General features: G+C 36.4%; 1 protein-coding gene across 1 annotated transcript; it reads right to left on the bottom strand.

The window, feature by feature from the left end:
- Positions 1–1,427: 1,427 nt before the first annotated feature.
- LOC114762688 (tRNA ligase 1) lies at positions 1,428–26,119 on the bottom strand. Its single transcript, XM_028952229.1, has 27 exons — positions 25,889–26,119; positions 25,022–25,435; positions 24,253–24,303; positions 24,018–24,100; positions 22,515–22,614; positions 21,707–21,785; positions 20,020–20,143; positions 19,184–19,290; positions 18,371–18,499; positions 17,956–18,020; positions 17,675–17,839; positions 17,180–17,328; positions 16,994–17,037; positions 15,585–15,748; positions 9,991–10,070; positions 9,361–9,426; positions 8,856–9,145; positions 7,594–7,701; positions 7,243–7,340; positions 6,709–6,769; positions 5,234–5,310; positions 5,065–5,136; positions 4,791–4,867; positions 3,976–4,056; positions 3,064–3,166; positions 2,826–2,984; positions 1,428–2,111 (listed from the first exon to the last, which is right to left on the bottom strand). The coding sequence occupies exons 1-27, from the start codon at positions 26,069–26,071 to the stop codon at positions 1,722–1,724; spliced, it is 3,519 nt and encodes a 1,172-aa protein (XP_028808062.1). The 5' UTR covers positions 26,072–26,119; the 3' UTR covers positions 1,428–1,721.

Here is a 26,119-nt window from a genome sequence, read left to right as displayed (position 1 = left end):
GATAAATTTTTGATAAATTTTAACTACATAAAGAAACAATACATTTTATTTTTATTGTTTTAATTTCTTTAGTAATTTTAATTTAGAGAGAATGACAATTAGGTATCAAATCAGAATGTCAATTTAGTTACCGTTATCCTACAAAATATTTTGTAAGAAAATTGAGAATAAAAATTCATATTGTTTTAGATTTAGGGTCTTAATAACAAATTAGATGTTTATAGTTGAAATATAATTCTTAGCTTGCAATTGAGATTCTCATTTGCAACTGTTCAGGTTCGTATTTTCAGAAAATTTTGCTGGGAAATTATTCTACCGTTATCTTGATATTAAATATTTTTAACTGAAAAATACTATCACAATTCTTAATATAAAATCTAATTGACTGATTAAAAGAGATTAAAAAATTAGTTAAATTAGTTATTTATAATTAAAAAATTAGTTAAGTCAGTTATTTATAATAAATAAGTGTTATTTTTTCTAAAATACTCTTATTATTGAGTAGCTAAAACTACTCTTTAATGAAATATTTAACATATATAATTATTACAGAGGTAATAAATGAATATAAAAGACAAAATAAATTGAGGCTTTATATTTATATTTAAATTAAAAGTTAAACTAACTTTTATATTAATAAGTGGAAGTAGTATATGAATTAAAAAAATTTTAAATTCAAGGCCATAAAGTCACGACGAGGGCGAAAACCGCAACGTATATAAAGGCGATATTATTCATGGCTGAGGTAAAGAGTAAGGCCCTATGGCTTATGAAGCGTAAATCATATGACTTATAGCCTTGTATAAGATTTTATAAATATATATACTTTTTTAGTTCTATTTATAAATCACTTTCCACATGTTTTACACAAATTAAAAAAACCTTTAAACTTTATTAACTCCTATTTAAAATTCAACTATTTTCCAATTTTATCTTTATTTAATATATATTATACTTCATATAAACAAAATTAATACAATAATAAATAAAAAGTAAAATTATACATCCATACAAAATATTTCTCTCATATTATATAAATAAGACAAAAATATATCTTTTCTCTCTGTCTTATAAATAAAACCAGAAGAGTAGACGTTATTAATTTTCAAACAATTTTGCTTTCTTGCCAAACTTTTGGGTAATCTAGGCTGCAAGAAGTGTGAGAAATGAAAGTACATTATTCGTAGCTATCAAATATTATAAATAATATATCTTTTTTTACACTAACTAAAGAGAGTTAATCTAGTCAGTAAAGAGTTTGTTCATAACTCAAAATTATGAATTCAAATCCTACTACCGATATATTTGTTGATAGACGATCTGTGAATACTTTTATAAGATCAACTATGAGAATTCTAACTAAGCTGTCATGAAAAGAAAAGTTATGTTCCAAACACAGCGTAGGCCCTGGATCGAGGAAGCAGGTATGAATTCATCTAAAGACGAAAGTGAAATAATTAGATGATATTATTTTACATCTTGCTGTATCAGAATAAAATGTTTTCGAACAGATAACTCCGGGGGCAACAAGACATCACATGTATGTGTGCCGCATACACAGGAGAAAATGCTGGCTCCTACAAAATTTTTCCCCATCAACTCTCACCATTCTCTATAAAACCCAGTGCAAGTCTACTCATCTGGTTTTGCTATGCACGAGCATGTATTTTTATTCTATTCTTTCTTATTTTTCAAGAAAGGAATGAATAGCAAAAAGAGGCTTAGAAAAACTCAACTGTGCTAGTTACGGCGACGGGAGGATTCAAGTCAACGCGACATGCTTTGCCCTGCTTAAACAACTCCGGTAACGCGTTGGCTTCTTTGGCTAAAACCCCTTCAGCAGTCCACAGAGTGATATGAGGCCATGCATTTTTGGAAACTATCTTTTCACCTTCCAGTGAGCCAGGACAAGCTTCAAATGCAGCCATTTCGTCTGAGAAGAGCAAAGCTTTCAATTCCACCGGCACCTTTTCATGCAAGAACGCGCCATAATCCGCAACAGCCTTCACGCCATGACTTCTCTTGTGGGCAAGAGTCACGTGGGCTCTCTGCAGATTCTCTAAATGCTTGCCTTTAAGAAAAGCTTCCACTGAAGGATCACTCGAAGCTATCTGCATATGTATCATTAACGATGAGCGTCAGGTGGAAGTGCAGTGATGTATGCAGCTGAGGCATCCTAAAATAGATACTATAGATCAGACAAGGGTCCTGATTTCTATATTGTTATGACTTACGTCTGTTCTTCAAGTTCGATATCAGTAGGGAGTGAATACCGTGAATGGTGGCTGCATGTTGTGGCATAGAAACACGAGGAAAAAAACTGTATTGCACTGAAAGTAGGTGCAGACAAGAAAAACAAGAAGGGGGTAGGGGACAAATGGGCAAGTGGGCTTGAAATTTTTTGTTGTTGCATCTTGTATACATTGGTAGTGTTTCTACAGTGAAACTTCTATTTAGACTGCTCGTCTGAATTTATATATATATATATATATATAAAGAAATCTGCCACAGTGACTCATTTCTTTCTCAGAAAACGGAACTCAACACATGATCCAATTCAGGTCCCAGTAAGGAGAGAGGAGGAGGGGGGTCCAATCAAGAAGCACCGACATAGCTACCACCTTAACGGCAAAACATGCGGGCTAACTTTTAAATAATAAAGTTGACATGAGCATACATTTTTCACTTCTAAATGCCCTTTGATACATAATTAAAGGATAGTAAATAAAAATAGAAAATAAAGAACGCTGACAAAAGCAAAGTTTTCAATCAACACATCAGGAAAAAGAATCAATGGCAACTAAAAGAGAAGAAACTTCACTTACATTCTTGAGGACTCCTTGAATTTCTGTAACGGGCAGACTGAGCGCAGCGAAAACAATGGATCCAAATTTCCTCTTCTCAGTGTCCGGTGGCGTATAATCACCCTTGGCAATGGTCCTTAATTGTTCTGAGACTTCTTTGACAGCAACCTCAAATGGAACCTGCAGATGTTCAGGGAAAACAATAGCATTTTAGAATACGATTCTTTTTTACGACTTTAGAAGAAGAAGATTTACCAACCTGAATTGAATTAAGATACTCATCATTTCCAAAAAGAATCTCACGTAATTTTCTCTCCCACATGGTCCATTCCTTGGCATAGGATCCCTTGGTAGACTCTAATCTGTTACAATAGTGATCAATTTAAGATTTCTGTAATCTCAAACATTGAACTAAAAATCCCAAAGGCAGGGTCTAAAGTAGCTTAATCCGTAGCCATCCATCAATAGCCAATAATTAAAATAAATGATATTGCATGATGCTACACATGCTTCAATTATATGATGGGAGAAAAAAGTTCAGTGCACTGTAGCCAACCTTGAGGAATCATGGGGGAAAACAGCCATGTATTAACGCTTAAAAAAACTGAACACTCTACGAAGAACATCTCAAGACTCCCCCACACCACACCCCCCCCCCCAAAAAAAAAAAAAACCGAAATATCTCAAACCTGAAATATCTGCGGACTTCAAAAACCAACTTAATTTCAAATCGCGATAGATGTATAAATGTGAGGCTAAGGTTTACATTTTAAAATACGGGCAGAAAAGTAGTTCTTGCTGCAGCTCAGATTACAGTCGCGAAAAATACATGCTGATAGGCAGCAACATCCTCATAATATGATGAAAGCAGAATGAGGCAAAGAAATGCCTTCCTCCGACATTCTGCTCTCTTCATACTATAGGCAAGTCAAGAATTTTTTAGTGCTTTTACAGATGAAACAATTACATTTGTACAAAGTAACTATTTGTTACTGGTCTAGAATAAATACAGAGGTATCTCAGTATATGCATTTATTCTAATGTTGTCACATCCTAACATATGTTAACTAAAGAAAAATATTAAAAGCATTCACAATTCTCCATTGAACAGCGGGAAAAATGGAGATGTCATTATTTCCACATTATGCAAGTGAAAAACCATAACATTGACCTGCCATGTCTCTTGGTGTGAAGCTTATATAGATTTATGCCCTCCTCCAAAATGGACTGTACTTGCTGAGGAAGGGGATTCCTGCATATTTGGGGGGGAAAACAAATGAATTCTAATTATGTATGGAATAATCTATTTCAGATTGTTACAGAGTTCTTCATTTACAATGAAAGTTTGATCTGGGTATCTTCATAAAAATAAAGATGTAATCACAAAGAGAGACTTTAATATGAAAAGCCTACAGCAGCTATAAGAAACTGTAACGACAGACATAGATAGTCATTGCAATATAACAAACTTGAAAATTATAGTTCATGCAGTAAGCATTCCTGACAAATTTTACAATGCTACTGATACCAGTGATCAATATACCTCCCTCAAAACTAACAGCAACCTTTCCATTTACGATGTGTGAAGGAAAGAGCTCCAGCTGTGATAGCGTTGTTAAAAGCCTATAGGAGATCGTCTCCCTCAAAACTAGAATGTTAGGAAGGTATAGCCTCCAAACTTATAACCCAACTCAGGCATTCCATATTACCCAATGTGACACTATTGGATTTTGACAAAGTCACCCTAAAGCTTACACACCCTTTAGAACTAAGGACTGGCATTTTCTGTCCTTGCCTAAACCTATTTCTTATCTCTAAATATATCAAAATTTCCAGGTTGGAAGAAATAATTATAATGTACAAGGGATGAACGGAAGACAAACATATGTTGAACAAACAATTTGTGGCTGTTAAACTTCAAAGAGTACATGAATCATGATGAACAGACTACAAAGAGTATTAATAATAATTATAGGAAGGAAGTACCTATCTGACTTTAACAAAGGCATCTTGACAAGTGAGCCAAAACGCTCAATTAATTCGCCCTCAAATTCTCGACGACTCTGAAAAGCATCAATACATGAATTAAAAATATAATTTTCTTCTACTATTTTTCTACAATGAAAAATACTAGTTATTAAATTTTTTAAGGCTGTGTGCAGCTGATTTAAGTTTCTTAACTATCCTCTGCAATTGCAGAGGGTTTCTTCTAGTAAACAAAAAATAGCTCAAAATTGAATGCAAAACAGAAACGCTCTACCTTGCCTTCATAAAGATGATAAAACATTAGCAGCACGTAACCAGCATTTGGAGATGCTTTGTCAAGACTACCCTAAAATAATTTGAAGAAAACACAAAGATTTATAAGGTAATTGTAATTCTGGAGAGTTATGAATAAAATGTATATCCAGTGAGGCAACAAAGCATACCGGATGGTTGACTCGTTGAAGCACTCGAAACATGAAAACAGCCAATGCATCAAGGGAATATGGATTTGAGTCAGTTCCTGAAGAAAACAACATAAAGAGAAGCATACTTAAATAACATGAAATTAAACTAGAAGCCAATCTTAACTATCATCATGAGCTTCATGAAATATCTTGGAGTAAATTTCTCTCCAGCACTTGAGAGATATCAAAATTACAGTCGTTTCATCTATCTTGAAAATATACACACCCTTCTGCTGAGATGCATTATACTAATCTTCCTTACAAATAAGCTGTAATTACATTTATTTTGACCAAAATACCATTGTAACTATTATATAATACAACAAGTATTTAATTATTTTTTACCAGTATAAAATGGTGAATTTAAAATTCAGAAAAATGTAAAAGCAATTTGATTGGAAAATATCTTAGAAACAAAAAAAACTCATTTCAATATTAAATCTAAAATATAATATTTTGATTTCAAGAATAACATTCGCATTAAATATAAATTCTTGCTTTCTAAGATGAATAAATATTGAAATAGAAGTTTAAGAAAATACATTTTTAAATGATAAACAAAATCAATAATATTCTTGAGGATATTTTGGTTATCTTGTGGTCTCAGGGAGGTAAGTATATATTTTCAAATGGATAATACTTGCATCAAGTTCCTTATATCTATTATGTCAAGTTCTCCAATCACACACGGCCATGTATCCTATTTTTGAAATATTAGCATTTGATTATAAATCTACATCAAACAAAAAAGAATACATGACTATATGTGATTGAAGAACTTGACATAATGGATACAAGTAACTTGAACTAAGTTTTTTCGGTTTCAAAATACTATGAAGGATCATATAATTTGATCATCTCTCAGGAAGGGATGATAATTTACCAATATCATATGGCATGACACTTTAAATCATGACCAGGCCAAATCAAATGCATTTTCTTTTACCAGAACTAGACGGGTAAACCTAAAAAGGCGGACTTGTACTGTGCTCTGATTCATATATTTCCATCTTGAAGTGTGGGTATATGTATAATGAGTGTGGCTAACAAAGAGAAGGCAGAAGTACTTTCCAAGAAAGGAAACAGACAGGAGAGATAAAAGGCAAAATTATACATAATGATAAACCACATTGCATGACAAGGGGAACCCAAAAAAGGAAAGGATCCGTTTTAAATCACAAAGAATATGTCACGTGGTAAACAAGGATAATGAGAAGACAAGCATCCTCAAGTCAAGCCCGACAGACTCCAACATTGCATTTTTCGTTAATTCAGATTTCTAATCAAGATATATACTCAGTTCACTCAAGTTACTAAAGAATCCGCAATAAGAAGACAGCCAAATGCTTTCAAACAGATTTCACTTGGAGATATGATTACTAAAACTACATTATGAAGCATTAATAGCAGGCACAGTCATTACAAACAAGTCCGGGATTTGCAGCCAATATAACCTTCAGATTCAGGCACAACTGGAACAGCAGAGGCTCTCGTTTTGTTACAAATGTCTTCTAACTGCATATTTGACAAGTAAGATTTAGTCAATGTAAAACAATATTGACAAGCAGATAAAATTATGGTTGATGAGAGGAAAATTTAGAAAACAAGTCCTAGCACTAAGAGTGAATAACTAAAAATAAATCAGCAAATAAATCCTTCAATTGATTGTAAAGCATGCCCCCCAACTGAAACAAACGAATTTCCAACAACAAAAACATAATTGCATATGGTATCAGTCTATATATCAACCATAATTCTATTTATCATTCTGTTGATAACATGGAATTGATAACCTCCCCTGTAAGGTTCCACTGAGAAAAATGAAGTAAATATTCCAGTACTATTATCAAAAGATGGGTAAAAACAAAGAAAAGACCCCTCTTTAACTTGCATCATACTGTCATGAAAGTTATCAAATTACATCTCCTCCCACAACCCAAAGAACTAAATCAAATAAACCATATATGGATAATAGATAGAGCATTAACTTGTCTCCAAACTTCTTCATTGGGTGCATTCTTGTCAGCAAGCATTATAGAATAAGGCTTCTTCCTGCACTCGTCAGCCACCTTCGGCCAATACTTAGCTGATGATATGCCACACAAGCACATATTAGTTATTGAGTAGGAAGTGAATTGGATAAAGATACCTAATTATTGAGGCATTATAGGTATAATAAAACTGAATCTCAATAGAAAGTATAACTGGTCTCTAGGCAGGATCAACACATACTAATGTTCATCATCATCTCTCTTTACAACTTTTGTAGATAGGGAAAATGACAGTTATATGATAAACAAGAACTATCATTTCTAATATGCCTTCTTAATAAAACTTACCTTTAACCAGATCACCCATAAGACTATGAACTAGTCGGTTATCCCCAAATACATCTGGGGAATTTAGCAACTCTTTGCAAAGAGCAGACTTAGCACATCCAGGAATTCCTGAAAGGGAAAACAAACAAAAGAGTTTAGAAGCGAATGGGTATCCACAAGGGTGAGAATCATATGCAAAAACATGGAAAATAGTGTGCTCATCACGGACAAAAAGCTACATCAACACCAGGATCTGTTGAGTCTAAGTTACATTCATAAGAACTTCGTCCAAAGGGTTGATCTAAACCACAAACATAGGGCTTATTTAAAAAGTATGAAGCAAATAGGTCTTCTGGGATTTCAGTTTCCTTAACTTCAGCAAGTTAATTTACTGAGCCTTGCTTAAAAAATGTTAGCTCATAGAATTAGTTTACTTGCTGTAGGCGCCTTTATTTAATTTGATCAGTCAAACACAAGCACCAGAAAATCTAGGAACGAAGAGTTAACACCAAATTCTTGTTCTTGAGGGGAGGGCAGGCATCATTAGACGCAGAAATTGGTTAACTTAGCGCTATCCATCCATCCATTTATTCATCAATCCATTAAAAATGAAGAAACACGGAGCTACTGCAAAGGGGGCTTTTTTTCATTTTCTTGTTTAATGAAGAATGGAATATACCAATATATAGGTTGCTCAACCGTAGGCTAGCTTATCCTATCTCAATAAAATGAAAAAAATTTAATTCAAACTTCACTAACCTCCTGGCCTAAATAATAGGAAACAAACAGGAAAGATGAAGAAGCTAAAAAATACAAAACTAGAAGTTTCAAACACAACCAACTGCTTTTCACCAGAGGAGTACATGGCCAGGCCAAGAGTCTATATTCACCAGAGTACATGGCCAGGCCATGAGTCTATGTTTAGTTATATAGCCAGGCCGTATGACTCTCTATCCATATGTCTGATGCCTGCACCAGCCTGTGATTCCACACAGATAAGCCATTCCATCTTCTATCCCTAGCACTATGCTCTCCAACTAAAAAAAAAAAAAAAATTCTTCCCATTCAGTCTTCTGTCAGTTCATCCGCAATATTATTAGTGAAGATCTATTTGACATGTTATCGATTGAAATCCTTCTTATACTTCTCAAGTTCCAGCCACTATAAATGACATGTTAATCTTGAAAATCATAGAGTGAGGAGGCTAAGCAATAAAAATCTATCTGTTGGGAATTCCAATAAGCTCGTTAAATATGGCTGAAGCAAGTTGGTAAACTGCTTACCAGGAAAAAATACAATCAACCCGTCCTGTTTTGCAACAGTGTTCATAGCCAATGTACTAGACTTTGGTGATGGTATTTCCCGCTCTACCTCAAGATCACCTTCTTCATCGCGCCCTTCATCAACAATGGCCATAAAATCTTCGCTTCTCACTAAATTACCAGCAGAACCCACTAAAGCTTGGTTTTGTGGACTGCGTTTTGCAAACTGCTCAAGGAAAGGTTCAGCTTCGCTAAGATATATTGATGATGAGAGCTGTTTATTTCCATATTTCCTTCTTATATACACAGCCCTGTAAACAGAGAGAAGAATTTTTCATCTGCTGCCCCATGCCCTGCTATAGCTAGGGAAATTGTTTTGCAATTTTCCTTTCATTAATAAAATATAGCTTTAAAGTGAGGAGTCTAAGCGGAAGCCAAAAATATAGTTATAGCTCATACAGGATTCTTTTTTCCCCTTTTCCCTCTTTCAATGTTGATTCAAGCAGAAGAATGATTAAGGCATTACCATTCGTCAAGCATCTTGCTGAGTTCTCTCTGCTTTCCAGGAGAAGTGCCCCAAATTTTCATTTGCCTGTAACATTAAAAAAGTTGTTTAGGATATAAGCTTTGGTGATGCTAGCATGCAAACAGCACATCGCTTCCTCTTCTATAACAGTAAAATTGCCATCAAAGTAGGTAAGATGTCAGAATTCCCACCTTCCCCGTTTCAACATCATTTAAGGAGCTACATACAGCATCATGCTCTGGAGGTAATCGAACTACATACGCATATGATTAACATGCTTAAGAATTGAACATATTTTCTAATGTATAAGGAACTATAAATTAAGTTCAAAATTAAAGAAATCTCTGTCTTTCTATAAAAATCCTGCTTAGTATTGCTCACACCGTTATAAAGCAAAATGAACGATATATACACTTTATCCATTAGGAAGCAGACTTAAGGTTAATGAGCCTTATTGCCTATCTTAGAACGGGCATCTGTCTTGATCCAACACCAATACGAGGCTATTTCAAAAATACATAGTGTAATCAGGGAATTATTCGTTGTTCCATTTATCAAGGAAAATTGAGCAGAACAAACAATATATACCTTAACGTCAAGGAAGATCATTCACAATTTAAATCTACATACCTAAGGTAATAAGCCTTGTAAGCACCTGGACCTTCTTTAAATAGAATAGACAGACCATTTCGAATCAAAAAGGTTCGCAACTGGAACAATAATTAAAAAAAAAAAAAAGGAAAAAAATACGGTGATAAGAACATAAGCAGATGGTATCAAACATAAGACAATTATAAGCTGCATAGCCACTTCTAATAAGCAAAACTTCAAGAACTCTTCTTTTAATGAAAAAACTTAAAGAACTCCCAGATATATATTTCTAGAAAGCAAGTCTAACGCAATCATAAGAGGATATAAAAGGAGGCAAGAAATCAAAAAGATTATTAAAGTCAGGGCACGTAATAATTTGTAAAAAGGAAGTTGCTTACATTGACTCTTCCAGAGACACTGATTTTAACTAGGCACAGGGTAGGCGGTTTCAAAATCTTATTTAAAAGTGTTCAAACTGAAACTAGTTTAAAAGAGATCAATCACAGTTGGTTTTCTCCTAGTCAGTGTAGAATATGTTGCGGATTATTAGGAGAAGATATAGCGATTTAATTGTAGATATGGGTAGAAGATTTTAGGGATATTATTTCCTGTTTTACGCTGATTGTAATCGCATGAAATCAGGCCACATTGATCGGCCTTGTACATCTCCTCTGTGTATATATTTGACCGAATCATACAATGAATATACAGAAGAATTATTTCAGCATTCTAGAGTTGTTACCTTCTACATGGTATCAGAGCAATCGTGAGGGAAAACAACGATGATGACTGAATCTTCTGGCAGCGAGAAGGAGACACTCCTCCAGCCCGAGCCGAACCCGTCGCCGGTGACAGGAGGCTCCTCTGTTAGTGGCGCATCGCGCCTTGTACTCGCTGGGTTCGAAAGCTCAACCGTTCTGATCGTCCCGGAGAAGCTTTCCGGCGACAACTATCGTGAATGGGCACAGTCGATCCGACTTGCCCTTGAAGGTCGTGGCAAGCTCGGGCACATCACTGGTGACTCGCCGCCCCCACCGTCGTCCGATGCGAAAGCCGTGAAGATCTGGAGAACCGAGGACGCTATGGTCTGTTCGTGGTTGGTGAATGCCATGGCTCCGGCGCTCAAGCGATGCTTTATGTTCCTTTCCCCTGCGCGCGAGATGTGGGAGGCCGTCCGTGAAGCTTACGGGGATGGATAGAATGCGTCCCAGGTGTTTGACCTCAAAGCAAAATTGTGGGACCTAAAACAAGGGTCTCTCTCCTTAGGGGATTATTATCTTGCCAAAACTACCCTTTGGCAGGAATTAGACCTCATTAGTGACGACAGTCCGTGCTGTGCCTCCCATGCTGCCAACAATAAAAAGAAGCTTGAAAAGGAGCGCCTCTTTGAACTATTAGCTGGCCTCAACCCTGCCTTTGATGATATCCGAGGCCGTATTTTAAGCCAGGATCCTCTCCCTTCAGTTCGTGGGGCCTTTGCCATACTAAGAAGCGAGGACTCCCGTAAGAAGGTTATGATGAAAATTGACACCACTCCTCGGCCTCCCACCATAGAACCCTCTGCACTTGCCGTTCGCTCCGCTGATCAACGCCATAGCAATACCAAACAGAGACCCACATGTGAGCACTGTAACAAACAGGGCCACACCAAAGATACATGCTGGGATCTCCATGGAAAGCCAGCTGATTGGAAGCCCCGGAAGGGAAAAGGCCGTGGTTATGTAGCTGAAGCATCTCGAAGTGAGGATTCTGCCTCACCAAACCCAGGTCGCCCTGATGATGCATTGAGCAAAATCCTCGAACGTCTTGCTGCACTAGAAAACAATCAACACCCTAGAAAGCCACCGGTTGCCACAGTAGTTAAACGAGGTAACTTTTTTAAGGCTTTAGCCACAATCAAAGGTATGAGTTCTGGACACTGTTGGATTGTTGATTCTGGAGCGTCTGATCATATGACTGATGATATCACTCTCTTCACTTCTTATACGCCTACCACATCCTTACCACCGGTTAAAATTGCTGATGCCTCTGATTCTGTAGTTGCTGGTATTGGGAGTATTAAGATATCTGCCACACTCACTTTGCATGCTGTCTTACATGTTCCAAACTTGAAATGCAATCTATTATCTGAGTCAACTTTCGAAAGAAGAAAGATGCCATGCTGATTTTTTTGCCACTTATTGCGTTTTTCAGGATCTGTTGACGGGGACGACGATTGGCGTTGCTAAGGAGTTTGATGGTCTTTACTACCTGGATGATTGTGTTGATCACCGTGTTAGCTCTTGTAATAAAGTGTCTCTCCCTAGGGCTAGTGACTTTGAGTTATGGCACAAACGGTTAGGACATCCCAATTTTCATTATATGACTCAAATGTTCCCTTCTATTTGCTCTAATAAAGATTGCTTCGAATTTTACTGTGATGCTTGTGAACGTGCTAAACATCATCGTACCTCCTTTACAAGTGTTCCGTATCGTGCGTCCAAACCCTTCACCGTTATCCACAGTGACCTATGGGGACCTGCTCGTGTTCCAAATCGCACACAGTCAAAATGGTTCATAAGTTTTATTGACGATCACACCCGTGTGAGTTGGGTCTTCCTGTTGAAAGATAAGACTGATGTTTATCACACTTTCGTTGACTTCTATCACATGATCCACACACAATTTCAAACAAAAATTCAGATTGTTCACACTGACAATGGCACTGAATACTTCAACACCAACCTGTCATCCTTCCTTAAAGAACATGGCATCCTCCATAAAAGTACCTGTCCACACACACCCCAACAAAATGGCATTGCCGAAAGGAAAAACCGCCACATCCTAGAAACTGCCAGAGCCATCATGTTTAGTAGCAACGTACCCAAATACCACTGGGATGATGCCATCCTCACTGCCACCTTCCTCATCAATCGGATGCCTAGTAAACCCTTGTCATACAAAACACCCCTGCAGGTCCTTCACACCCACTACAACCTCCCTTACTTGGAAAATACCTTGCCTCTCCGTGTGTTTGGGTGTACCTCCTATGTTCACCTCCATCACCATCACAAACTTGATCCCAAAGCCATCCGTTGCATCTTCCTGGGCTATTCTAGCACTCAAAAGGGGTACAAATGTTACGATCCTAACTCCAAACGTCTTCATGTTACATGTGATGTCACCTTTCATGAAACCACTCCGTTTTACTCCCAGTCTTCAATTCAAGGGGAGCATTGGAGTGAATCTCAGACTGATAAAGAAACCTTAGGCCATAAACTTGAAAAACTTGACACTGAGCTCCTATTTGACCCATTCCCTATCTTTGAAGATCCTGAGAGTGAACCAATACCCACAAGTAATAAGGAGGTTCCTGATTTAAGGGGAGACACATCTAAACAAATACAAACCTATGCACGGAGACACAAGACAGGTACTGTTCCTCAGGCTACTGAAATAACCCATGAATCCGAACCAGAAGCAGGTCCTGACCAAATGCAACATGAAAGAGAAGAGGTTACAGAGAGACAGGAACAAAATGATCTTGACCTGCCTATTGCAGTCCGGAAACAACCCAGAACATGTACTAGACATCCAATTGAGAGGTTCGTCTCTTATCAGGCCCTCACATCAAAATATTGTGCTTTTGTCTCTCACCTTGATAATGTCAGAATCCCAAATGACATAGAAGAAGCCCTGGCCCATCCGGAATGGAGACAAGCAGTTATGGAAGAAATGAAAGCCTTGGAGAACAACCGTACTTGGGATATAGTTGACCTACCAAGAGGAAAAAAGGCAGTAGGATGCAAATGGGTGTTCACTCTAAAATACAAAGCAGATGGCAGCCTTGACAAATATAAAGCGAGACTCGTAGCCAAAGGATTCTCTCAAGTATACGGCATGGATTATACAGAAACATTTGCACCCGTGGCAAAACTAAATACTATCAGAATTCTATTCTCACTGGCAGCAAACCTAGATTGGCCACTCTATCAGATGGATGTAAAGAACGCCTTCCTCAATAGTGAATTGAAGGAAGAAGTATATATGAAGTTACCCCCAGGATTCCCTGGAAGAAAGGCAAGCCAAGTGTGCAAACTAAGGAGGTCACTGTATGGACTGAAACAGTCTCCCCGAGCATGGTTTGAAAGGTTCACTGGTGTCCTCAAGACACAAGGATTCAAACAGGGACAGAGTGATCACACTATGTTCTTCAGGCATCTAAATGGGAAAATCACAGTACTTGCAGTATATGTGGATGATATCGTGCTTACAGGAAATGACCTATCAGAGATTGATCGTATCAAGGGGGCTCTAAGTAAGGAATTTCAGGTTAAGGACCTAGGAGAGATGAAATATTTCCTAGGAATGGAAGTGGCTAGATCAAAGAAGGGAATCTACATCTCACAGAGAAAATATGTCCTAGATCTCCTAAAAGAAACCGGGATGTTGGGGTGTAGGCCAAGTAACACCCCCATACGTACAGACAAGATTGGGGATGATGAAGACCTAGGAAAGACAGTTGACCTAGGAAGATACCAGCGAATGGTGGGAAAACTGATATATTTATCTCACACACGACCAGACATTGCCTTTGCTGTGAGTGTGGTAAGCCAACACTCACATGACCCAAAACAGAAACATCTAAATGAGGTGTATAGAATTCTAAGGTACCTAAAGGGTTCACCAGGACGTGGTCTCCTCTTCAGGAAAAATGGCCAGCGGAACATTGAAATGTTCACAGACGCAGATTGGGCAGGGGATCAGGATGATCGAAAATCAACTTCGGGATATTTCACATTTGTCTGGGGTAACTTAGTCACATGGCGCAGTAAGAAGCAAAATGTGGTGGCCAGAAGCAGTGCTGAAGCAGAGTTTAGGGCCATTGCCCTTGGAATTTGTGAGGGTATATGGGCAAAGCGAGTGCTTGAAGAGCTAAAAATAGGTGTAAACCTGCCTATAAAACTTTACTCCGACAACATGGCGGCGATCAACATCTCTCATAATCCCGTCCAGCATGACCAGATGAAACATGTGGAAATTGATAGACACTTTATAAGAGAAAAGATTGATGGTGGATTGATTGATCTCAGGTATATACCTTCAAGGGAGCAGACTGCTGATGTCCTCACAAAAGGACTTCCCAAAGACAAATTCGAATTTCTCATAGGTAAGTTGGACATGATTGATATCTATGCTCCAACTTGAGGGGGAGTGTAGAATATGTTGCGGATTATTAGGAGAAGATATAGCGATTTAATTGTAGATATGGGTAGAAGATTTTAGGGATATTATTTCCTGTTTTACGCTGATTGTAATCGCATGAAATCAGGCCACATTGATCGGCCTTGTACATCTCCTCTGTGTATATATTTGACCGAATCATACAATGAATATACAGAAGAATTATTTCAGCATTCTAGAGTTGTTACCTTCTACAGTTTTTTTTTTTTTTAGGGGGGGGTTGCTTCTCCCTCCCCACTTTTTGAAGAAGGAAAAAAATAATACGGAACAAAGTTTCAGACAAAATAAATAGGATTTAGACAAATTCATTCAGATATACTGAAAGTTTTTAAGTCAACAGTTCCAAACCATTTTTCATAAATTGACCAACTTTGTCTTTGCCTCAGAAGATTGTATGCAAGGACATGTACCTTATATGTAAGAAATTTCAATTTGACCATCAAGTTAGCATCTTCATCTGCAAAGTCATTTCCAGAGGTGCTGGTGCCATTTTCAACCACATTGTCATTGCTCTTGGAGATTTCACCAGATCTCTCCTTGTTTGCCTTGAATAAATTGATATCAACAAAAAAACCTGAAAAAAATTGTGAAGTATCACAACATTTAACCACAAACAGCATATATTAGCTTTGCAAATTCAAAATTGTTTGGGGGGAAAAAAAACAATAGAAAATGTCCAAGCATATGATATTTCCACTCATTGTTGTTGTTTCTTTTATGTAGTTTGATCTTCTCCAGTTTTATTATTTATTTTGTTCAGATAGGATTAGCTGGCGTTTATCTCCCATGTTTTAGCTGCTTATTTTCTATTGCTAGGATGGGCTTTATCGCTTGGTAACTTGAGAACTTGAATCTCTCTCATCTTTTAAGAAAGTATTGCGCTGATTCAATAAAATTAGTTCAAAGGAAAAATAAACCCCCAATTTATATGGGAATGGTACACCATCAATCTGTCAATAAATTAGGCATAAGAGTCCCAAGGATCGAGGTAAATTTTGATAGTAGTTTATCATAGAGGACTGTCTCATACCTAAGTCTGAAAATGTGCTTTCACTCAAAAGTCCAAAATTTGTAACATGCTGAAATTTGCAAGAAATATCCGAGGATCAATTAGCCATCTTCTCAACTCTTTAATTCAGTGTAAGCTTAGAAAGGAAATTTTTATTATGGATTATAATAAAATTATTCCTAGGCATTCACTTAATGGTTTCAGCCTTTAGGTAAAAGTGGTATTTGACATTGTATCAAAATCTTTATGACTAAATTATTAAGGATTCAATCCTCGTCATCCCTCATTTTCTCAATTAAGATTAATTTTCAGCAAGAGGTGTAATAGGACTGTGTTTTGTCGAGACCTAAAACCCAAAAGGCTTTCTTGAGGCAGCATTTTAGAGATTGTAAGTTATAAAAAAACTATAATTCACTTGACATTTAACCTTTTGAGCCATAGTAGTCTTTGACATGTATCTCTATGCATTCACATAACAGTACATGGCATTAACCTCAAAGTAACTTCCCACAATTAGAACCCTACTTAGCCAAGCTCAGTTTAGTCAAAAGCATCAATTCATCCCAAAAATGACCATATCACTTGCTTTTAATATTTTATTGATCAGCATCTGTCACAATATACTGAAAAATTCAGAATTTTTTATTGCAAATACGATGGCCTATGTCATCTACACACTTTAGGATACAAATGTTCACATTTGTTCGATAAAACTTCAAGCTCTAAACAAATGACTGGGGAAAAAAGGCCTGCAATCTGATGTGTCAATTGTAAATACAGATGTAGATGTTAAAAACGCATAATACTCACCTCGATATAGTGGCCATAATCCGGGTTTATGCCTGAAATTGTGAAATTTTTTATAACTCAAGATTTACAAAACAAAAGCATGAAAACAAAAATGAAAAAGGTCTTGAAGGTATTTCTTTTCTTGTCTATAAAACTGAGCCAGAGTATCAAGGAGATAATCAGATTAAAACAAGACCTCATCTCTTTTGGTATCGTCGAAAAGCAGAATCACTGTGTACATGAATAACCATTCTGTAGAAAAGGTTATCACGTGCCATAGCATCTACTTCATGGAAGTTATGGTAACATTTGAATGCAGCAGGGTAGCGTTTTTCTCTCATCAACCGAACAATTTCCTGAAAATGATTTAAATCGAAGCTATCACTATGTAATGAAACCCAAGAAAAGGAGGCAACACATTTGCAAAACAAAATGGCAATACTTCTCGAGCATTGGAGATCTTTCCAAACTAGATATATAGGAAGATAACAATAATTGATCACTAATTAAGCGAGAAAGAGACTGCATGTCAACTTTTTTTATAAGAAATTATAAGACAGAAAACATGTCATTAACTAAATGATTTGACCATTTTATTGAAAAACATGAGATAATGACTACCATATGAAAAATGAAAAAGTGCACGGATATTATAATGGTCAATTTAAAATAAATAAAAAATTGTCATGAGTCTAGATTGACCTGCAATTTCCTAGTGGAATAGTCCGCAGGATTGGCCTGTAAAAACTTTGAAAGAACAGATCTATCAGCGTTTCTTGAGTGACCATCAGCACCATCAGGCCCAAACCAGTCTGAGTGGTCTGAGCAAAAGGAACTGCCAACACTCTCGAGAAGGGCTTTTATTTGCTGCAAAGGCAATCCAAATGCAAATTCAAATCACCAAATTATCTCAAAAATTTTCTAAATCAATGCAGAAGAATGGCCTCCACTAAATAACGGAGATAATGTAGTTTATGATATACCTGCTTTTCATCGGACCTATTTGCAGCACAAATTTCTCTGAGATTCGGTCCAAAATCAAGGCCAACTAAAGGAAAAAGAAATATTCATTACAAAGTCCAAAATCCGAATTGCAATTTTTATTTTGACTACCACTTGTAAAACCCTAGTCAACAATGTGCACTTGAGCACTGAGAAGCACCTTATTCATCATCACATCACAATTTTTCTTTTCAGAGAAAAAAAAATATTTTACAGACATATATTGACTAAACATTGGTTACGTGATGCCCACCTTTGACTTATCAAGATACCTTGTTAAAAGGTCAGATAACATTCACATAAAATTAATATTGACGAACAACAGAGAACAAGGATCCAGAAAAGTAGATGACACAATAACAGGCACACATTGCATAAGAAGAGTAAGAAACATGCCTCCATCAGCAGGAGGAGGAGGGAATTCTTTTAAAACTTGTTCCATATGGCTTGAGCTCTCCCGAGCAACAATACGGGCCACAAGACCCTCCAAGATTTCACCTTGGGCTTTTACATGATCCTTTGAACCTGCGTTTATTTAAACAAGTATAAAAGCAGCGCATTTGATTAATGGCTCATGAGAAGGGAACCAGTCCGTCAGTTGAGACTTCCCAACATGAAATTCGAAGACCAAAAAAAGAATTTCTGATGAAATATAAACAGAAAAATATGAAAATAAAATTGTAAACCAAGTCATTACCCTCCATGATACTCGAAACATGAAAATAAGCAAACAACAACAAGAAGAAACCTTGTCCCTCTATGTAGGGTATTGAAAATGAAGAAATTACAAACTAGTGGACAATGACTTCAGGGATATATTGGTATTACAAACTAGTGGACAATGACTTCAAGGATATATTGGTGGTGAGAAAGGGAAAGAATGAGAGTACTAACGCTGCAGTACGGTGTTCATAGCACACATAACAATTACAGAGGTACTCAACGTGATTTATGTTATGGCCCAGCAGTCTTGGAGTGTCATTTTACAAACATCCAAGCACCATAGTCCATTACAGAGATTTCTCATATTCTTCACCGCAATGCCAACTTAATTGCTTTACACTCTCAGTCACCATGGCTAAAGCGAGAACTTGTGAAAATGATTTATAGGGGAAAAGAGTCCTCAAATAGCCTTTCAAACGTATGATTTATGAAACCATGAGACACAAAGGTCAAATTCATCAAGCATGTTAAGTTTAAAAACCATACCTGGTATGGATGTATCAGCAATTTCGTCAAGAGCCTTACAGACAGGTGTAGCAGTACCCTCTTCACATAAGGCATCAAAGGCAGCAAAGAAGGATGAAACTGACTTCCTACATTTAGAGAAAAGCAAAATAAAAAATTCCTTATGCTCTGGCGGACTTGAATCTGACAAGAAAAATCCACATCAAAATGTACTGCTTTAAATAATGGAGGGAAAGACTCAAACTTTTTTTATAATATAAGAATAAGTATCTTGACGGCAAGTATCATATGGAAAACGAGAAATTGTGTTATAATGACTATGTAAACAAATATTTGTCCAAAGAATGCAAGACTATAGGCTCTGCACCAGCAAACAGAAACGATAATGTAACAATGACCCAAACAACCCATTGATTGTCCAAAACAATGCTTGTGGCCAAAAGGTTAGACCACAATATAAAATCTGACTAATCCCAAGACCCATAAAACTTACTAAATTTTAAAGAAAAAAATGATGCCAAAAATGTGACAAGTTTAATCACATAATAATTAAGAAACAAAAACCAATTATATTAATGATGAAAGACAGGGAGTCAAATGTTATATAAACCGGGTATAAGTAGAAATGAAATAGAACACCAAATGCTGCTCTAATCATTTGAGTATGCCAGCATTTGTGAGGCATATGAGAATAAGTTGTTACATTTTAAGCTGTGTGATGCCCAAAAAAGCATGCCTGTGGCAAGCGACACTATTTATAAGCATGAATAGTGCAAGTCATTCCTTAAATTCCATACAATGCACAGAAAAACGGGTCTAGCTTACAACATAAAGCAATGCAGCTCCTAAATTTTCACCTTGTAGAAAACAACCACACATGATTTGTAGGTAGGCGCCATTTTCTGCAGAAAGCAATTATCTCAGGAGTCGAATAAAACTTAGGCTTTCCTTTGCCCAGTTCAGTGACCGCTGTGACTACCACTGCTCACATCAAGAAATATAATGAATCATTATATACAGAGGATTCTGTAAAATACTGAGCATGAGATAAATTTTGAAAACCACAGTTTCTGGAAGCATGCCTTACTTACTAAAAGGAGTAGAATATTACATGTCACAAGTAACTCAAATGCTACATCAAAAATTTCATCAGTTCTTTCAAATACAACAGAGAAGTCTAAAATATGCAAGCTTTCAATTACGCCAAAAGTAAACACTGCAGATCAGATGACTGCAGCAGCTACCAGGAGATCTATCGCATTCTTAGTCTGTCTGATACAAACAATAAAAGTTTTGAACACGCCAACACTTGGAATTTGCAATTATACTTACAATCATAGTTCACTGTCTACGTCTGCAAGCCAACAATTTAGCATCTAAATCTAGGGTTGATGTGTTGAATCTCAAAAAATAACATAACCAAGACTGTCAAACTTGCGAAATTAGATGAACTCATAAAGAAAAGGTAAACTTATAATGTAAACTCAAGAGGGTTTATCTTCATTGATAAATGTTAATATGTAGCTATTAAAACTTATATAGAAGTAATTTCAAATAACAAAAAACATAATGAAACATATATATACAATGACTAAAATTTATGCTGCATTATGTAAAATAATACTTTTGAAATGCACAATTATGGAGTCAAAATATAATATGATATAATAAAAATGTATTTAAATTATACTGGTTTTAGATGTTGGTAATTTTTTTATCAATAATACTTAATATAGAAATTTTAATATAATGTATATTGAAATAGTTTAAATAAACATATTATACAAAATAATCTTTTATCTTTTTTGGCCTCCTATTATTAAATAATATTTTTGTAACATGTTTAAATTATAATTTGCAGCTAGCATCAAAGGTGTTGGACTCTGAGCTATTATGTTGAAGTTAGAATCCTATTAGAATATCATATCATATCATATATATGTGTGTGTGTGTATATATATTTGCTTACTAATAACAAGAAGGCTTGTTATTAGGATTGGGTTGTTGACAGAGCACGATGGCGTCGTGTGATTCATGTAGCCGACCCCACCTAGTGGGATAAGGCTTGTTGTTGTTGTTACTAATAACAAGAAGCTTTCATGGCGATGGTAGTGCTAGAGCAAATCAATCCCTTGTTTTCAGTTTCTGGGGCAACTATTTAGCCAAATTCAAGTTAATGAATTTAACTTGCACTCATTCATTGACTTTGTGACTGAGTCAAAAATATTCATATGAGTTCAACCAGTCACATGCAAGTCTTCAATGCTGCAAGTTGATGAGCAACTCAGCTAATTTTTCTTCAATAGAATCGCCAACTCACAAAATCAACCGAGTTGATTCATGAGTTTGACAATAATGGTGATATTCATGAGTTTGACAATAATGGTGATAACCACAACCAATGACCTGACCTCAACTAAAATCCTATACAAAATGTAAAAGTAATTCTTTTCACTGATTAAGCTAAAATCTAAGTAAAAGGAACACCAAATGGAACAAAATATCAAGAATTCCTTAAGTCAATCAAATGAAAATTTATTTTACCAAAATCTTCATTAGGACGTTGTCCATGGTCTCCAAGAACAGCAGTTACTAGTTCCATCGATATGCACATATGGTTTCTCTGAAAGACAAAATAATAATAAGGTCCATTAAACATGACTCAGCTAAAAAGTCAAATGTGATGACTAGAACAAAAAGTAGAGATAAGGTTTACAAACAATTCTAGGCAAAGTCATTGAATATGAGGGACGTATAGGCACAAAAGTAAATGCCAGAAGGAGTGAGAAGAAACATCAACCAAAAAGAAATTGCAACTAAGTCAAGTTCCAAGAAAAAGAAAAGCAGGCCATAAAATCGTCATAAGCCTACGTGTTAAAAGGAATGCAAAACATCTCACCAGCTAATCATTATAAAATATCTGATCCTCGATCTCACAAGTGACTAAGAAAATAGAACAAAAATACAAGAGATAGGAGCAATTAAAGGAAATTCTGATCAACAAGCAATTGTTGAAGCAAAGGAATATAAATTTCACATTAAAACAATTTTTATCACAGAAAGTACTGTCCAATCGGGCAAGCAGAGTTTCCATGATAAAATGTAAAATTAAATCCACAGTTTGGTTAGCAGATCTTAGACCCCAGTCACATCTTAATCCCTGAATTTGCAGACATGTCATGTCATGTCATATGAAGCTTTCGCAGGGCATAGTTAAGTGAAATTTAGAGTGGAGATGTCTCTTTTCAACTTTTATTCATTAGTTTCATCCTTGGAGATGCTTATATGAATATTGAATAATCTTATGGCATGCTAACATATCTAATCTCCATTTTGCTTTTTAGAGTATCACCTCAAGAAACTCATTAAATTCAACTTGCTTTTTCATCGCTTCAGTGCCCCAAGCCTCATGAAACATCCGTCCAAGAACAAATACACCCACAGCAGTATATCTGTGCCAGACAAAATAACATTATAAATATATTCTCAAAAACCAAAATAATTTGAAGAATGCAGCGATATATATGGCGTAGAATAAATAAGAAGCCTTCAGAAAACTTGCTAAACTCTAGTCAATAATGAATAAGGATACAACAGCAAGAAGAAGCCTTTTGAGAAATCACAAAACTATTGAGAAATCCATCTTGGGTGACAAGGATGATTGTCACACACAAACCTTAAGGCAGCAAGTGGAAAGCGTCACAAGTACAAAAATAGGCTTTTTGCACACCAGTGGATTGACACCCTAAAATCAAAGCTCTTTGTGCAAGTCAACGATGGCCAAAAACTTAAAAACAAGCAGTTATAGCAATGATCAGGGGATACGGATAAGAAATCCATTCTGAACTCTTTCTACTAGAAAGAGGCCACATAGAGAAAAGGATGAGGAAGATCACGAGTGGGTGGGCAAAGAAGTGGGGAAAGTAGGGAAGAGAGCACAGCCACACCAGCTATGAAGTAGGACACATAATCACCGACATTTTCCCACTCCTGTGAGAATTATTGCTTTGATTAGGCAAATCCTAATTCCTGGTTTTAGCATTATGAACAATCACTCCCTAAGTGTAGCATAAGTGGTCAATTCATTGGTTAATCCTTGTGTTGTAGGAGACTCTCCTAGAGCTGGTAGACTTTGAGAGTAAAAATTCTCATCTTTAATTAAATTAGCATTTTTTTTCTCAATCAAATTCCATTCCTCTTTTCCACAATCTATTGGATGCTCAGGGATATTTGCGGCTACTCTATTCAAATTGGAAAATGGCACAACAAACTAAGGTAAGGTTTGGCGTGAAGATAAGGATTTAGAGGAAAAAATGCAATCCCAAAATGTAGCATAGGAAGATTGAATTCGAGCTTTGATAGCAATTTAGTATATAATCAATAGGAAGCTCTTAGTGAACTTTCTAAACGCAACTGAATATTACGAATGAATTTAATTAATAAGAAAAGGATGGATAAAAGAATAGTCTAAAAATTCCTATTTATAAGAATGTGGGCTCCAAAGTTGTAAATTGAACACAGTTCTAACATAACTAAAGCTCCTAACAAATATACTTATCCTAAACATAGATAAACATCACCCCACCAGTAAAAAATAAAATAAACTCTCATAAATACTAATCAATCAAAACTCCATTGGCAAAATGATTTCTGCATCTGAATCAATGTAAGTATAGAAACTGGCCGCCATGGGAATGGTACTTGAGTATTCTACTTCGAATAAAATAATTTTCATGTCATAAAAAAATTCTCATATGCTAAGTTATCTCATGGCCATCATGGCAAACAAAAACCGAATTTGAAACATAAAACTAAATAATAATGTAAAGCTATAAAGGTAAGACATCATCCATACATATTTCCAAAACTGTTTTTCGCATAAGCTCCTCCCTTGTGTCCAGCATACATAAAAAGGGAACCAGAGTGTTTAAGTGAGACCTGCAGATCAGCTCAGTTAAGACCAGCACAGAAAATTCTTTAAATAGAGGTTTATCCACGAGGTACTTTTATTGTTACTCTTGAAACTTAGTTAAAGAAACTTAAACAGTCTTCCAATTTGACGAAGAAAAATAAGTTAAGCACTATAATACCTCTAATGTAGCCAAACCTTTAGATACCATCTCAATCATCCTTGTCCTGATCTGCAGGGATATAACAATATAAATCAGTAACAATTCCATAAAATGGCATGGTCACCTGCCTGAAAGGGGAAAAAAATGATCTCAGAGTACACAGTAATGCAATTTGCAGTAATGGAAAAAATACCAAAGGAAAATAAGAGCAAAATCTGGAGGAAAAAAATGAAATGAAATCTTTTATAGATCGTTTAAACTTTCTGGTTATAAGATGGCTTCAAAGGAACGATAACCATATGCAACACTAGATCATAATCATGGGGTCATACAGGTCACTTCAAAGAATCTAGGCTTAGCTATCTGTGGTAGCTGCATCTACAAGGACTCTTTTTATGGTTGGAGGAGTGCTTTTGATGCTAGGGAAAATTTCAGTAATTGGAGATTTATTTCAGCTTTCATTCTATAGAGTGTTTGGCATGAAAGTCAACAAAGAATCCTCAATTGCCAAGAAAAATACTTGGACAGGATAAATTATGTTTCGAAATTGTTTCTTTCAGCCTCTCTACAATCTAGAATCCTTTCCAGAAAGCCTAACTCAGCACAGAAGCTTCCTCATTAACTGTATCACTTTGTCGGTAAAATTCCGCAGAATGCAACCATGTGAGCATATAGTTTGAAGACCAAGGTCATGAGGAAACTGCTTCAAATGTGTACATGACATAGTTCAAAAATTTGAACAAAGAAGAGAAAATTAGAAATGAAACAATATGAAAAAGGAATATACCTCTTGATCTGACTTTTCATTTTCAAATTTGGGGTAGAAAGTAGCTCTTATACGAGCAAGTGAGTATGCGGAGTTGTCCACTGTAAAATTTTCTATCAGATTATTCCTACTCAAAGCAGCAATACTATTTTTGGTTGAAGCCACTTCTGCTTCAACTTTATCTACTGTGGCTCCGCTCACTGTTCCATAGGATTTGGGTTTCGAGGCTGTCTTTGGACAAGCAGGTTGGACGCCTCCAAACTGTATGGCTGCAGCTGTAACACCGGTTTGGCCGCTGTTTTCAGCAATACGCATTTCAGCCAGTCTGTGAGTAACAGCTTCAGCCGCAGCACCTGTCGCGTCTGCGGTGGCCGATGAAATCCTGTCAGGTTCAGGTTTCTCTTTGGATTTTGGTTCTTTGTGCCGACCAGCTCCCTACAAACGAAGAAACATGGGCTAAATTAAAATAAATCAAGAAAGCACTAATAGTCCATTTAAATTTTAAATAAAACTCGTAACCTTAAGCATATTCGATACTACTTGTAAATTATGAGCTCCAGTTAAGTGAAAACCAACAACTCGACATTATATAGCACATGACAGCTCAAAACTGTTCAGTAACAAAGAAACGGTACAAATTTCAAATACTAAACTATAAGCAGCAATAACAGACGGATGGTAAGAGAAGGCGCTTTAGCCACCAAACAAACCACCACGGATCATTTAAACATGTTTCACCGCAATTAGAACAAACACCGACCAGTCATCGAAAGCAAACCATCATCCTCAACAATTCCAACGCGATAACAAGTGCAAGACCAATGAAAGCGCATTTAGAAGACAGCACACACCGGAAAATCGAGAGAGATTCAGCGGCAAATTACAAACCTGATTGCGAGGCATTGGTGAAGGAGAGATAAGCACGGAACGAGCTAAAATCCTGTAATGACGAGAGAAGGGAAGGAAAAGAATAGGCGGAGATTTGAAAGAGGAGGAGGAAGACGAAATAGGAGGAAGTGAACGAGGGAAAGAGTGAGAAAGAGCGCAGAGGATCCTCTGCGTGGCTGACATTCAAGTGGTAGGAGTAAACCAGCAGCAAGGTTCTTATATAAGGGGGAA

Source organism: Neltuma alba, unplaced genomic scaffold (genome assembly GCF_004799145.2).
Source record: "Neltuma alba isolate B1F8T4 unplaced genomic scaffold, ASM479914v2 tig00011239_pilon, whole genome shotgun sequence".
NCBI classification, from domain to species: Eukaryota; Viridiplantae; Streptophyta; class Magnoliopsida; order Fabales; family Fabaceae; genus Neltuma; species Neltuma alba.
Note: the sequence above shows the minus strand (reverse complement) of the source record. Positions and strands in the feature narration are given on the sequence as shown.